The sequence below is a fragment of the Trifolium pratense genome, linkage group LG4 (genome assembly GCF_020283565.1).
Source record: "Trifolium pratense cultivar HEN17-A07 linkage group LG4, ARS_RC_1.1, whole genome shotgun sequence".
NCBI classification, from domain to species: domain Eukaryota; kingdom Viridiplantae; phylum Streptophyta; class Magnoliopsida; order Fabales; family Fabaceae; genus Trifolium; species Trifolium pratense.
Window position 1 is genome coordinate 25,663,072 of NC_060062.1, and position 16,792 is coordinate 25,679,863.

General features: G+C 31.1%; 1 protein-coding gene and 1 long non-coding RNA gene across 5 annotated transcripts; one reads left to right on the plus strand and one right to left on the minus strand.

The window, feature by feature from the left end:
* The first annotated feature begins 2,827 nt into the window (after nt 1-2,827).
* Nucleotides 2,828-7,861, plus strand: LOC123921132. 4 transcript variants are annotated; one of them, XR_006813958.1, is made up of 6 exons: nt 2,828-3,253; nt 5,318-5,395; nt 5,522-5,687; nt 6,325-6,509; nt 6,747-6,871; nt 7,232-7,861. It is a non-coding gene; the product is annotated as an uncharacterized LOC123921132 (long non-coding RNA). The 4 variants fall into 4 exon arrangements; XR_006813955.1 differs by having other exon boundaries at nt 7,352-7,824; XR_006813956.1 differs by having other exon boundaries at nt 7,471-7,824.
* Nucleotides 7,862-13,791: 5,930 nt separating this feature from the next.
* LOC123922361 (protein FAR1-RELATED SEQUENCE 5-like) lies at nt 13,792-16,156 on the minus strand. Its single transcript, XM_045975085.1, has 2 exons — nt 16,085-16,156; nt 13,792-15,969 (listed from the first exon to the last, which is right to left on the minus strand). The coding sequence occupies exons 1-2, from the start codon at nt 16,154-16,156 to the stop codon at nt 13,792-13,794; spliced, it is 2,250 nt and encodes a 749-aa protein (XP_045831041.1).
* Nucleotides 16,157-16,792: the final 636 nt, after the last annotated feature.

Genomic DNA, 16,792 nt, shown 5'->3' on the forward strand with positions numbered 1-16,792 from the left:
AGAAAAATTGAGAAAGAGAGTAGGGATGTAGAGGCAAGGATTAGGTTTTGCCACCACACAAAGGCTAGAGTTTTAGAGAGGAAAAAAAGTTTTCTCTTGGTACAACTCTAGGGTAGGCGAACTATCTTTGTGGCACACTTTGGGAAACACTTATCAAATTGAGACTCTTGGCCACGGGAAGAGATTCGGGTTCTTGTAAAGTTACTTTTTTTTTATATAGTGGAATAGAGGGGATGCTCTCTCCCCCAGACTAAGTCATCGTTGGACCGAACTTGGTAAACAAATTATCGTGTTCTTTCTTTTCCTTTCTCTTGTTTATCGGTGTTGTTATTATTATTGTTTATCCGCTTGTTTTGGTTGCCGTTCTATTGTTCCACACATCAAGTTCTTTTATTTGTGTGATTTATCGACGAATTCACAACATCACCTTTTGTATTGAGTGAGTTCCCTAGCTAGACTTAATGGGCCCGTCACGGTAGTGGGGAAAGAATCATGGATAAGACCATGTCATGGATCAACGTGCATGTCCGGAATAATAGGAACACATGAGATTACCTCCTCTCCCATGATCTCCATCTTCCCTATAATCTCTCCATGACTCCCTCAACTAACTCTCCTATTACTCCTCCCATGAGACTCTTATATATATAGGCATACAGTCATTAAGTGAGATATAGGTTCTACCTTCACTAAACTACTGATAAAACCTAATATCGGAGCCTAGCACCCAGCTAGCCTGATACTCATAGAATAGACCATACGACCGGTCACCAACAGAACTACGTGACTCTGATTCCCTAATCGTTTGGGGATATGTAGGACCAGGACCTTCCCTATCGAGTCATAACATCGCCGTTCAGGTCTCAGAACCTTAGCAAGAACACCTTTGTTTCGGCCAGAAACATTTTGGTCGGAAAATGTCGAATAATTATACTTGTAGTTGCATATATATATATATACAGGGCCGGTCCCGATATTTTGTAGGTCCAGGGCAAATAAAAAAAATGGGCCCTTAATAAAACATATAATTTTTTTTAAAAGGAACGTCGTTGATTTAAAATATAAATAACATCAATAAAATAAAAATAGTTATATTCTAATCAATAATAATAAAATACATTTTCAAACTAATATCATTAAAAATTGATATTATTTTTAATAAAAATTGCAACATAATTTTAAATTTTAATTCTTTTTTTTTTGGTACAATTTTAATTCTTTAATTTAAAAGAAATAACAAAATATTGTTTAAAACATGCAATAATAAAACAAAGATAAAAACATATTCGGTGGACAGAATAACATCTCTATAACACGAAACTCAATTGAAGAAAGTTTTTTTTTAGTACAAGAACATAGGGTGGAAGGATCTGTGAATTTCTTGTTGTCTTAGTTTATGACGCAGTACGGAAGCGGGAAGAAATATGATGTAGTTTCTTTAGTACTTTATTATTTTAGTTAGATTTAGTTTTATTATATTTTAGGTAGATTTCTTATTTTTATATTTCACCTAGATTAATTATTTTTATATTTTAGGTAGATTTATTATTTTTATTTAGTTAGGTTTGTTATTTTCGTTTACAATCTTTTAGGAGATTTGTTATTTTTATTTATCACTGTTGTTTAAACTAAACTATTGTAGCCTTGAAGACAACCTTTTGATTCAATAAAAATTATAGAAAATTTTCTCAAATTTGGTGGATTCCAAATTATTCTTTCTGGTGGATTCTAGAGGCTTATCTGACAAGTTTGTCGCTTGCGAACCTGTGTTTTGTTATAGGATTAGAGCTTGCTATTCCTTCACGCTTCCTTACTGCGTCAGTTGGTATCAGAGCAGGTTTCTCCTATTCTTTTCCTAACGTGATCAGCCATGGGAGATCAACCGGTGATGAAAAACACGGCTTTAACCGTGGCCATCACCGCTCTGACCGCACAGGCGGCGGCATTTTCCACTCAGGTGAATAACAACGCCTACAACAACGTTAACAACAACAGAAACAATCCGAACAGGGGAAAGAACCAATTTCGATTATTAGGGTTCGTAATAACAATCATACTATTGTTACCACTACTAGAAATCAGCTTTTTAGAGTTGGAAATTAGCGTCGGCCCCCGACACCGACGCTAATAGCGTCGGTTTAGCCTCAGCTAAGCCCACTCTAGTGCTTTTATTTTATTTTTTAGGCTTTAATGCAATTTTGATCCCCCTATTTTGAAAAACCTGAACTTTTGATCCCCTGTTTTAAAACTCAGCACTTTTGATCCCCCTATTTTAGTTTTTTGTTAGTTTTAGTCCCCCACCTCAATTTGGCCAAACTTTTGCTTATGTGTCATGCTCACTGATGACGTGGCATTGTACATGTGGACAAACAATTTCCTTAGATAGTGTCCCGAGCCCCAATCTTTTGATTGCAGTGATGTAAACACGATCATCTTTAAGGAATCCCATTGCAAAACATGCATCTCTATAGGTCAAATATTGTGTGTCACCAATTTTTCTGACGTCATCATAGCAAGTTGTCCACATGTACAATGCCACGTCATCAGTGAGCATGACACATTAGCAAAAGTTTGACCAAATTGAGGTGGGGGACTAAAACTAACAAAAAACTAAAAAGGGGATCAAAAGTGCTGAGTTTTAAAATAGGGGGATCAAAAGTTCAGGTTTTTCAAAATAGGAGGATCAAAACTGCATTAAAGCCTATTTTTTAATAATTTTTACATTTTCCTAATTGAAAAACCATTCTTTCTTAATGAATGACCCAAATAGCTTCGGCCCATCCGATGCTATGTTTTTAAAACAAATAAAAATAACATATCTAATTCAACCCTAATTCCTCTTTGACCAAACATTAACTCCATTCCCTCACATATTCACATCGATCTGTCTTGTGTTCACTCTCACAACCATATCACAAAATATCGCCGCCAGTAGGTTTCCAGAAGCCGGCGAACCAACACACGCACCACCGCGTCCACGAGAATCTCTATCCCACCATCTTCGTTGTAGTACACCTCAACACCCCATCTGCTTCGCTCCATCTCCGACCTTGCCTAGACGCCATCATCAACCACATCAATCTAGCTATCAATTCGGCTTCTCCTTCTGATTTCGATTCAAACATCCTTCGTCTTACCCATTTATTAGTTAGTAAACTCTATTCCTAGGGTTTCAGTGATTTTTTTTTTAATGAAACCATTCATTTCTCCTTCTGATTCCGATTCAAACATCCTTCATCTTACCCATTTATCGGTTAGTAAACTCTATTGCTAGGGTTTCAGTGATTTGGTTTTTTATGTTGGTGTATTAGTAGTTTATCTTGTTTAAGCTAATGAGATGATTGTGTTGTTGTCATTCTAGAACTGTTTTGCAGATTTGTTGTTTGTTAACTTGTAAATTTCAATAATTACCCTGTTGGGATTGACTTAGATACTTGATTTCTTATCTCACTAATGGTTGTGTGGGTTTTTGTTGGTATAAAATATAAATATATGATTAACATTTTATGACTTGAGTTACATGTTGAGTGTGGAATTAACAACTTATTACTTAATTTAATTGTTGAACTGTTAATGTTTTAATTTTTTATGGTTTCAATTTAATTCATTCGTAACTGGCAATTTGATCTGCAAGAAAATAGAGATTTAATTTGAGTTTTGAATATTGAAAATTTGAGAAATGAGTGAAATTTTGTAGCTTTAGAAGTGGGCTTGGTTTGGTTATTGCTGTCCTTTTTGTATTTGAGCTTCACAATGTGAAATGAATCATCTGCCTACTTCTGCTTGTAGGCCTCACAGTGCTAATTGTTTGATTAATGAATCAAATGAAGTTGATCATTAGGCTTATCTAAGCATTTATGGTACCTTTGGATTTTCTGCATAATTATGCAGAGAACTATGTCATGTTTGATTTGTTTCTTAAATTATTATTATTATTATTATTATTATTATTATTATTATTATTATTATTATTATTATTATTATTATTATTATTATTATTATTATTATTATTATTATTATTATTATTATTATTATTATTATTATTATTATTATTATTATTATTATTATTATTATTATTATTATTATTATTATTATTATTATTATTATTATTATTATTATTATTATTATTATTATTATTATTATTATTATTATTATTATTATTATTATTATTATTATTATTATTATTATTATTATTATTATTATTATTATTATTATTATTATTATTATTATTATTATTATTATTATTATTATTATTATTATTATTATTATTATTATTATTATTATTATTATTATTATTATTATTATTATTATTATTATTATTATTATTATTATTATTATTATTATTATTATTATTATTATTATTATTATTATTATTATTATTATTATTATTATTATTATTATTATTATTATTATTATTATTATTATTATTATTATTATTATTATTATTATTATTATTATTATTATTATTATTATTATTATTATTATTATTATTATTATTATTATTATTATTATTATTATTATTATTATTATTATTATTATTATTATTATTATTATTATTATTATTATTATTATTATTATTATTATTATTATTATTATTATTATTATTATTATTATTATTATTATTATTATTATTATTATTATTATTATTATTATTATTATTATTATTATTATTATTATTATTATTATTATTATTATTATTATTATTATTATTATTATTATTATTATTATTATTATTATTATTATTATTATTATTATTATTATTATTATTATTATTATTATTATTATTATTATTATTATTATTATTATTATTATTATTATTATTATTATTATTATTATTATTATTATTATTATTATTATTATTATTATTATTATTATTATTATTATTATTATTATTATTATTATTATTATTATTATTATTATTATTATTATTATTATTATTATTATTATTATTATTATTATTATTATTATTATTATTATTATTATTATTATTATTATTATTATTATTATTATTATTATTATTATTATTATTATTATTATTATTATTATTATTATTATTATTATTATTATTATTATTATTATTATTATTATTATTATTATTATTATTATTATTATTATTATTATTATTATTATTATTATTATTATTATTATTATTATTATTATTATTATTATTATTATTATTATTATTATTATTATTATTATTATTATTATTATTATTATTATTATTATTATTATTATTATTATTATTATTATTATTATTATTATTATTATTATTATTATTATTATTATTATTTAGTTCTTCTATTTTTTGTGATAACAGATGACCATCTATTTTTCCTCCTCTTGTGCCAAGGAAAGATGATGATAGGAAGATCATTATACGACTTTATAGTAAAGGGTAAGTTACATAGATGAAACAATCTTAATTAACCCCTCATTTGACTGATTAGATAATTGTCACTGCATGATGCATTGTTATTTCAAGATTGATCCGTAACTCTATGATTTTATCAATACTTTGCAGGCTCATTCCTCCCATTGAAGTTGCGAAGGCCATTAATTATGCAATACGAAATCAGTGACTAGTTCTTGAAATTCTTCGATCAAAATAAGACCACCGAGCTTCGTCAAGAGGCAGAGCGGTCTACACCTCAGGCCGCAAGGATCATATTGAAGTGGCACTTGAACTTGTAAGTATTAAATTCACATGTAAACAACTTCATTATAATTAAATAATTTCATGTACCTCTGATTAAAAAATTATGTAGGATGTGAAAAGTATATGTCCTGCCAATTTTAATTGTAGCATCTCCTTGGCTCTTTAGGTAGAAAGTAAAAAGTAGTATAATGATATTCCAAAACAAATATAGATTCATTTTGAGACAAGGAAGAATTAAAATCTATCTAAATACAATTAAAGGACACTTGTAATTACTTGAATATGCAGCAACAACAATAGTGTTGAGGTTTATTATAATCCTAGTGCATATTACTCCCACTTTTTTTTGGCTTTGATTAATGTGTATTCATAGTGCAATTATAATTTCCTTTTCTAGCATTAGTTCAAAGCTTACGCAGCTTCAGTTAGGAGAATGCACTGACACAACCACCACCGTTAAGAGCAACATTGAGACATTTACTCAAGGTTTATAGCTTACATAGCAGTTTTACTTGTTTGTTTCTTTGTAACTGTTTTAACTCCACGATTATACATGGACTGCCAAATTTTGTTGGTTCATGCATTTACATTCAATGAAATCTCCTTTATCTCTTGCATATGTTGCACCAGTTTGACACTGATGTCACCACCTTATTGATGGACTTTAGGTATTCTGGACATGGGACAAGATTACATGACTTGACATGGTGTGGTGTAAGCAAATACTCAACATTACTTGATTATATCATTCTTTTTGGTGAGAAAAAGATAGTATGAAAGAATCAAGAACAATCTAAGTGAGGCTAATGTGCTATTAGCATGATTGGACATGTGGAATCAAAGCAAGATTAAGGTATATTCTAAAATTACATATATACTATAATTGAAATATAACTTTCATAAATTTTGATCCCTTTACAGGATTTTGGATCTCACAAGATACATATTGTTTACTTCTCTAGTATTGAATATTCTTAATTTAAGTATATTCTTTTTATTTTGAAATGTTTTGATTGACTAAAATAAAAGTAAAGAACTCTAGCAACATGTCAGAACTAAAATGTATGTCATTGTTGTTTTGCACTTGCAGAGTGTATTCTAAGTTGTTCAAACTTTGTCATCCACTTCCATATGTGGCATTATACACACAAAGCTCATTGTGGGAGAGTTTTTTGCATACTCATTGCTATATTTTTCATGCAGCAAGCTATCCAAGTAAGACAATGATAATGTTTAACTATCTTAAATGTGTTGATATGTTAGACTATCTTAGACTTTCTTTGATAATGTGTTGATAGCTTGCCATAGTTGCTGATAATGCATGTGTTGATAGCTTGTCTCAATATTATTCATTTTGGTTTTGTTAGTTATCTCTGTTTTAAGCACATATATATTTTCCAGTAATGAATAGAGTCGTTCATGGGTTCATGAGCTATTGAAGCCATCTGGGGTATGCTTAGATACTTGTTTGCTTCTAAACTATTATGGTAGACTAGATGCCTCTATGTGGACGATCTTAAAGAAATATCATTCACTTCTTGTTATCAGCTGATTTATTTGACTGCGTATAATTAGGAAAGTGATCAAGTATACAAGGAGCTAGGATTTGGGAACAGAATCACAGTCATATAGTTTATGTGGTTTTTTCTCTAACTCTTCTCATGTGTATTAGTTTCTGGTTTTCTGGTTTTTTAGGTGAAGGCTTAAGGCTTTTTTCCTTTTAGGGGAGGCCTTAGTGTATCCATCTGTTTGATGTTGCTGCTACTGGTGCTAATTTAATTTTCGCTTTGACACTTTATTGGTGTTTGTTGTAGCTAGCCGGGTGTTTTTAAGTTCTTTCTTCTAGTGGTCAAGGCTTGAAGATCTTGTTCACAAATGTTTCTTGTTTCTCAATTATTTCATTATAGTTGCTATCTTTGATATGTCATGCATGGGATGATATCCTGTAATCTTAACAAATTATCTAGTTGCATGATGGGAATGCGGTACTGGATGCAATTGGGTTATTAATGCCATTTTATTTTATAACACAGTATTAATTTATTTTGAATTATCTTGTATTTGTAATATAACTTTTTGTGGCAGATTTGTTGCTTTGTAATTTTCTTAGTATCAGGTGCAACACTATGTAACAAAACAGGTTGATAAATGATTTTTTTTATTTTTTTTTCAATTTAGCGTCGGATAGCCCGACTCTAGTGCAAATGTTGACTTTACAAACGTTGACTTTAGAGTCGGATGGGCCGAAGCCGGATGGGCTGAAGCCATATGATTTGGTTGACTTTTTTGAGATTCACATATAAAGCGTCGGCCAAGAGTAGAGTCGGATTTAGAATCGGCTCAACCGACTCTAAAATAGAGTCGGATGGCTTAGAACCGACGCTACAGTTTAGCTTCAAGCCTACAACAACGTTAACAACAACAGAAACAATCCGAACAGGGGAAAGAACCAATTTCGATTATTAGGGTTCGTAATAACAATCATACACGTACATAAAATTAGAACATACTCGTGGTGAATCTGATTTGGAATACTATGAGCGTAGATATTACTAAAGGTTGAAGGATGATTGCTACGAGTTTAAAATCTCTTATTCGACATATCGTTGTCCGTTTTGTTACAACAAAGATTACTCCTTGACCGGCCTTTTGAGGCATGCTTCCTGAATAGCAAGTAACTCGCGTAAGATGATTAAAGATATTGCTAAACATTCTGTTTTGATAATGTATATTAATTGGTATCTTAATGTTAAAGTCAATGAAACATATGGCATCATCAATAATGCCAACAACAACAATCATGCCAACAATTTTCAACTACGTCACATAGCTACCGAAACCCTAAATGATAACTAACCATCTCTTCCCGAGAAACTTGACGATCCTGCTCATAAATCCAAACGAAAAGAAACTGAAGTAGTTGCTGAACAAGATGCTTCGGTTGAAGTTGATGAATTGAAAGATGAGAAGGAAGAGATCGATGAACATGAAGATTCGGAGAAATAGGTTACATAGAAGTGGAGTCTAAAATGGTAGAAACTACAATCGATGAGGAAGGGGTGCTCAATATAGAATTGAAGGGTAGTTTCAAAATGAACAACAATTGCATAGATTGTGATGTCCAAACAGTGGCAACACTAGAAATTGATGTAGAGCATGTAACAAATTTATCGTCATCGGCAACACAATATGATGCGACTTCAAGGGCAACACTAACAGAAAAACTTATGAACATTGTTCGGTATTTCCATGTTACGCATATAAGTTCTACCGCCACTGTGGAGTTATTAATAAATGGGTTGACAAGTTGTTATCTCAAGTTAGAGGAGAAAAACCGAGCTCTTAAAGAAGAAAAGAGTTGGGATGAAGCAAGACTAAAGGAAGAGCAAAAAGTAGCAATAAATCAAATGAGAAAGAATTTGGTTATTAAAGCAAAACCGGTACCAAGTTTTTACTATGATAAACGCATGAGTCAGTATCATGATAAGAACTCAGGGTCGAGTTCTTTTGAGGTAGAGGAGGCTGATGTAGGAGAGTTTCTTTAGTACTTTATTATTTTAGCTTGATTTAGTTTTATTATATTTTAGGTAGATTTCTTATTTTTATATTTCACCTAAATTAATTATTTTTATATTTTAGGTAGATTTGTTATTTTTATTTAGTTAAGTTTATTATTTTCTTTTACCATCATAGAGTGCCATCACATTGCCTATATGCTGATGACATAATGGTTTTTTGTAAAGGCAAGTTCTCCAGCTCACAAGCTCTCCAAAATCTTTTCATTAGTTATGCTAATTGTTCTGGTCAGGTCATTAATGCTTCCAAATCAACAATTTTTGCTGGTGGTATTTCTCAAGCTAGATTTGATCGCATTGTGGATCTTATTGGTTTCAATGTTGGTTCTCTCCCCTTCAATTATCTTGTAGTCCTAATCTTTAAAGGTAAACCTAAAGCTAGATATTTTTATCCTATTGTTGATAAAATCAAGGCAAAGTTGTCAGCATAGAAAGCTTCTTTTCTTTCTATCGCTGGTAGAGCTCAGTTAGTCAAGACAGTTATTCATAGTATGCTAATGTACAACATCTCAGTTTATGCTTGGCCCGTCTCTTTACTCAAGACAATTGAGACTTGGTCCAGAAACTTCATTTGGAGTGGAGATATTAGTAAGAGGAAAATAGTGACTGTAGCTTGGAAAAAGGTGGGTATGCCTTATTCTGAGGGGGGCTTAGACCTAAGATCTTTAATTAGTCTTAATGAGGCATCAAACTTGAAGTTATGTTGGGAGCTTTTACACTCTGAGGAAAATTTGGGCTACTATTCTTTACAGTAGAGTTTTCAGGCATAGACATGCCATTGTTCATCATATTTCTTCGTCAATTTGGAGTAGTATTAAATCTGAATACTCTTGTATCATTAACAATTCCAACTGGCTCGTTGGCAATGTCAACGTATTAAGCTTTGGGAAGATTCTTGGTGTGGTGAACCATTGAAACATATTTTCCAAATCAATAACAACGTGCTCATTTGGCTTCCTTCCAAAGTTAGTGATATCATGCTTGGCCATTCTTGGTCTATTTCTTCCGCTCTGGATGTCATGTTCCCTGATTTAAAGAATTGTGTTAATCAAACCACGATTCCCAGACAAAGCATCCCAGACAAGTGGATTTGGAAGCATAACTCTAGTGGTGAATTAACAATGAAAGATGCTTATGAATTTAAGAGAAACAAATCTCCTCAAAAGAATTGGGCTAAGACCATATGGTGCAATGATATCCCTCCTTCAAAATCTCTTTTGGTTTGGAGGTTGATGCTTGACAAAGTCCCTACAGATGACAAACTTATGGAAAAAGGGTGTTGCCTCCTATCTATGTGTTCCCTCTGTAATACTACATTTGAATCTTCTTTCCATCTTTTCTTCACATGCAGGTTTGCCTTTACTCTTCATTAATTGATTTCAAAAGTTCTTAATTTAACTCTTCATTTTCAAAGTATAGAAGATATTTGGAACCTTTGTGAAAGATCATGGTCCCCTCAGTGCAAGATTGTTATAAAGTCTGTCATTGTTAACATCTTAAATTCAATTTGGATGGCTAGAAACAATGCTAGATTTCATGATAAAATTACTCATTGGAGAAATGTTGTCTCTTGGATATTAGCAAATACTGCTCTTGCTAGTAACAAAACTTCAATGTGCTCTAACTCTTCTTTAATTGATTTCAAAATTCTAAAGCATTTCAATATCAACATACACCCTCCAAAAGCTCCCAGCATCAAAGAAGTTATTTGGTTGCCTCCTTTGATTGACTGGGTGAAGTGTAATACTGATGGTGCCTCGACTCAAATCTCCTCAGCTTGTGGAGGCATCTTTTGAAATCACCTTACAGAATTCATTTGTTGTTTTGCTGAGAATACATGTATTAATACTGCTTACTTTTCTGAGTTATGTGGGGCTATGAGAGCCATTGAGATTGTTACTGATAATGGTTGGAGAAATGTTTGGCTTGAAACTGACTCTACTCTTGTAGTGCTTGCCTTTAATTCATCATCTTTAGTTCCTTGGAAGATTAGAAATGGATGGAACAATTGCATGCACAACATTACCAACATGAACTTCATGATATCCCATATATATAGGGAAGGTAACAATTGCGCTGATGCTCTTGCAAAAATTGGTCTAACTCTAGTGCACCTTTCGTTCTGGAATAAATTACCCCAAGCTATATTGGAAAGTTACTCTTCTAATAGACTTGGTAGACCTAAGTATAGATTTTCTAATATGTAAGGAGGTTTTGGTTTGGTCCCCTCCTTTCTTTTGTTTCTTTATCTTTTTTATCTATCTATATATTTTGAGGGAGTAACACTTTGCTACTCCTCTTTTGGTTTAAAAAAAAAAATTCTTTTACAATCTTTTAGAAGATTTGTTATTTTTATTTTTCATTACTATTGAAGCTAAACTATTGTAGCCTTGAAGGCAACCTTTTGATTCAATAAAAATTATAGAGATTTTTCTCAAATTTGGTGGATTCCAAATTATTCTTTCTGGTGGATTCTGGAAATCTGGTGGATTCCAGAACTTTACCTGACAGGTTTGTCGCTTGCGAACCTGATTTTTATTATAGGATTAGCGCTTGCTATTCCTTCATGCTTCCGTACTGCATCAGAATAGCAAGCGCTAATGCTATAACAAAACACAGGTTCACAAGCGACAAACCTGTCAGAAAGCCTTTGGAATCCACCAGATTTCCGGAATCCACCAGAAAGAATAATTTGGAATCCACCAAACTTGAGAAAATTTTATATATTTTATTGAATGAAAAAGTTGTCTTTAAGACTACAATAGTTTAACTTAAATAGTAGTGAAAAATAAAAATAACAAATCTCCTAAAAGATTGTAAAAGAAAACAACAAACCTAGCTAAATAAAAATAACAAATCTATCTAAAATATAAAAATAACTAATTTAAGTGAAATATAAAAATAAGAAATCTCCGTAAAATATAATAAAACTAAATCTAGCTAAAATAAAAAAATAGTAATTTCTCTTACTAGTTAAAATACAACGTTAATAATTTAGCCATCAAGTAATAAAAAGGAGTAGGAATAGAAAATAAAAATAAAAATGCTGTAGGCTGTAGCTATTAACTAATTAGATTTGTTCTCTTCAAATAAAACAAAACAAAAAAACAACACTGCTGATAATCAAACCCACATCCGCGCAGCAACTAGAACAGAGGGCAGTGCGCCGATTTGAATTTCTTGCAATATTGTATCCGTAAATAATACTTAGGGTTCGTTTGGCCCAGCTTTTTTTAGATCTTATGCATACAGTTGATGGAATATAAATTAAGTTTTATTCAATTTTATAAGTTCACACTAATGAAAATTATAATTTTATAAACTATTTTATCATAAACTATCTTAACAAACTTATAATAATATAAAAGTTTTGCATAAGCTCTAAAATAAGCTGGGTCAAATGAGCCCTTATTCTATTCTTAATGGCTTGAAAAAAAATATTTAAGGCCCCATAAATTTAAAGGTCCTGGGTTGTGGGTCTGCTTGCCCTGCCTCAGGGCCGGCCCTATATATATATATATATAGGGAGTGTATCCGGTGAGAACTGATAACTATTGTGAGAAACGAGAACTATTAATAGTAACCATGCGATTTAATTGACGCATCAGATTAAAATCTTCCATTCACTTAAAATTCCATGTGATTCTATTTTGTGTATATTGAAATATCTTCCTATATATAATCTTTCCTAATTTATTCCTATAATATTTCTTAATTTATTAATACAGCTCCCTCTAAAACTTATCACTCTTTTGGCCACTCCCTCCAAAACCTACCCGAACAAGGTACTACCCCCTTCTTTCTTTTTCTTTGCTGCTTGCCGCCATCTATTATCAATGAAGGTAATGCATATCATGCCAAACACAAATAGCATGTTAGGAACATGATTGTTTTATGGACCAAGTATAGTTACATTGCAGACCAAACCTCAAATACAAGGCTAAACCAAACCTCATATAGTTACGTCACAGATCAAAACTCAAATACCATAATAATTAATTGCACATCGTGATCCAAATTAAATGAAAACTGAAAAACTAAATTCAATGACTCTCAAGAGCTGATATAAAATTCTCTCTAACAACCAATTTGTGATCCATATTCTCTAACATACAAGAAGCTACATCTTTGTTCACACAAACTTATTCACCACTTAGTATAGGTAGTATATATGATGCTCATCATGTATAAAAATAACAGAGGATAAGAAAAATCAATTTCAAAAGAAGTGTACAAGAGTTTCTCCATCAATCAAATAGTGCTCATTTTAATGAGCCAGAATAAAACTTGAGAATAAGATGCACTTAATCTCACTAAATATTACAAGATAAAACCAATGTAAGACAAAATAAAAAATAGCCACATGAAAAATCATAGTTTCCACCTAATAGCAAAAAGATTAGACAAAACCAAGCCAAAATTGAGTTCTTCGTTGGGCACCTGCATTTTTCTATCCCTACATATTAAAAATATGTTTTTATGTTAATGCTTAAACCAAACATGCATTAAAAAAATAAATAACTTTCAGCAAAGTACATGAGAATAATATTTTTACCAGGATTAGGGAGATGATTTTGAAGGACAATTGCGACTGTCATGATATACATATTGACCACATGCTCTACAAAGTCGAGGTGGTTTTTTCTGTTGTTGTTCGATGGCCTTCTCTTTACCACCTTTAATTCGTTTTCCACTTCCTTTTGTCTTTGATTGTTTTGGTGGACGAATATTCACTTCGGTAGGAAGTTCAAATCCAATTAAAGACTCTAATTCTTTTTTCTTTGTTTGTGTAGAATCACCTTCAAACTCAAACAATTGCTTTTCAATTTTCACACATTCATTAATTATAAGATGCAATTTTTCTTTATGTTGTCCAGCCATATGCATACACTTAAATAAGTGGTTCCATGCCTTTGAAATGAGTTGACTCTCTTTTTCAGTTGCAGCACACCCTTCCAAGAGATTACCATCAACATCAAAAATAGGTTGTTTAGTTGCCAGCTTGGTCCACCTATTTAGAATGTACTGACTCGGTATTTCATTTAAACCTTTCCCTTTCAAAATACAGAGTATATGTCTACATGGTATCCCTTGAGCTTCAAACATTTTGCACGAACAATTCCAAATGGAATCAGAAATGTTATAAATCACTTCTCGTACTTTTCTATTGGTTTCATTGTTATCAATTATGTGTAAGATATCCATGCCATCCTTTTGATTCCGATTTTCAACTCCACAATCTACACATGCAGCCCACAATTCATTTTGAAAAATGTAAAAGTTTTCACGTGTGTAAATATCTCTACCATGTCTCTCTAAACCACGATCTAACTTTAATTTTGGTAAAGTATGAAGTGAATTATTGTCAGCAAGTAACTCTTTATATCTTTGAGCATCTAATGCAGACTCAAATCTCATCCAAAATTCAACCAAGCTAACATTAGGATTCAAAAAATTACCATAGAAGGAATTTTCACTCTCAGATCTTGATGTTGTTCTCAATATCCCACCCAAAAGTATGTCCCTAAAGTAAGATGGGATCCACATACTTCGAATATCATACATATGTGAAAGCCATTCATTCTTTTCCAACTCAAACTCAATCATGACAGATTTCCATGTTGCTTCGAATTCGTCCGGAGTCTCTGAACCCCAAACACATGACTTAAATTTATTATTGAACTCTGAGTTACCATTCAAAGAAACACCCACCTTTTCGGAAACCTTTTTCATAATGTGCCACATACAAAGTCTATGTGAAGAGGAAGAAAATACCCTCTCTATGGCAACTCTCATGGCTGGATCTTGATCTGTTATAATAAGATTTGGCTTATTTCCTCCCATTGCTTCCAAAAACTTTTCAAATAACCAAATAAATGAATCTGCTTTCTCTTCTGCTAAGAAGGCAGCTCCAAAGGTGATACATTGTCTGTGGTGGTTAACTCCAGTAAATGGGGCAAAAATCATTGAATATTTATTCGTTTTATATGTAGTGTCAAACGAAACCACATCACCAAATAATGAATAATTTTTTCTACATATACCATCTGCCCATAAAACATATTTCAGTTGATCTTCAACATCTACCTCATAAGCAAAATAAAATGACGGATTCAATTCTTTCTTTCGCTTAAAGTTATCGATAAATACATTTGCATCAGAATCTTTAGTCAAGGTCTTTAAATCTCTCAAACAATTTTGTAGATCCCTCTGTGTGCACCCGACATTTTCATGACCACCAAGTTGTTCTGTCAATAATTGGTATGTTTTTGAAGGACCAATATTTACATTACCATTTGCAAGCAATATACTCTTATGAACAGGATTAACTTTTCTTGCTGATCTGAGAAATTGTCTCTTGCTAGGTGAGGCAAGTGGATGTGTATGACTTTCATGAAATCGCGTGAGCTCATATTTACCTCCCTCTAAAAGTTTAAAAGCAACTTTCGCATCACATCCTTCTCTAGTAAGACTCCTCTTCTTAGCTTTAACTACTGATTGAATTTGTTCTCCTTCTCCATCTTTTGTTTCATTTGGCTTGAAACCTTGTTTTGAGCAAACAAAATATTTCCAACGCTTGACTCCATTTATATTTTTATTTTCTGATGAGCAACGCACGCTAAAGCCAACACTGTGTGCATAGTTCTTGTAAAAAATTTCACCATCTTCTAAAGTATCAAAGATTTGTCCTACTTTAGGCTTTATTTTTTCATCACAAAATGGCACACCTTGATTTACCTACCAGAAAACAATTAACAAAAAAATTAAATTTAACTCAATAACTTTGTTAAAAAAAAACTCAATAACTAAAACTAAGAAATATAGATAATGTAATTGTACGCCAATGGATTACTTGATCTGTTTGTGATATAGAAGCATCTTGTGTGGTATCAAAAGTTGGTTCATCAATTTCATCAGGTCCCATCCTTTAATTAAGAGGAAAAAAACAAAAATATTAGAAATAATAACGAAACACTAAAAAACTAAAACAAAGGTCTATGTTGACCCAGTTTTGAAAGAAGTGAAATATTTGATTAAAGAAACAAAAAGAAATAGCATATGGACACAAGCCAAGAGAAAGAAATAGCAAAATGAAAGAAGTGAAATATCTTATTGAACTAATTATACTCCTATTCTTTAAGTCGTGTAACAGAGAACACAAGCCAACAATTAACTTACAAATATTTGATTGAAATTTTGTTAGTACATGCAAGAAGACATAAACAAACACCAATCAGATAATAGATGGCGGCAAGCAGCAAAGAAAAAGAAAGAAGGGGGTAGTACCTTGTTCGGGTAGGTTTTGGAGGGAGTGGCCAAAAGAGTGATAAGTTTTAGAGGGAGCTGTATTAATAAGTTAGGAAATATTATAGGAATAAATTAGGAAAGATTATATATAGGAAGATATTTCAATATACACAAAATAGAATCACATGGAATTTTAAGTGAATGGAAGATTTAATCTGATGCGTCAATTAAATCGCATGGTTACTATTAAAAGTTCTCGTTTCTCACAATAGTTATCAGTTCTCACCGGATACACTCCCTATATATATATATA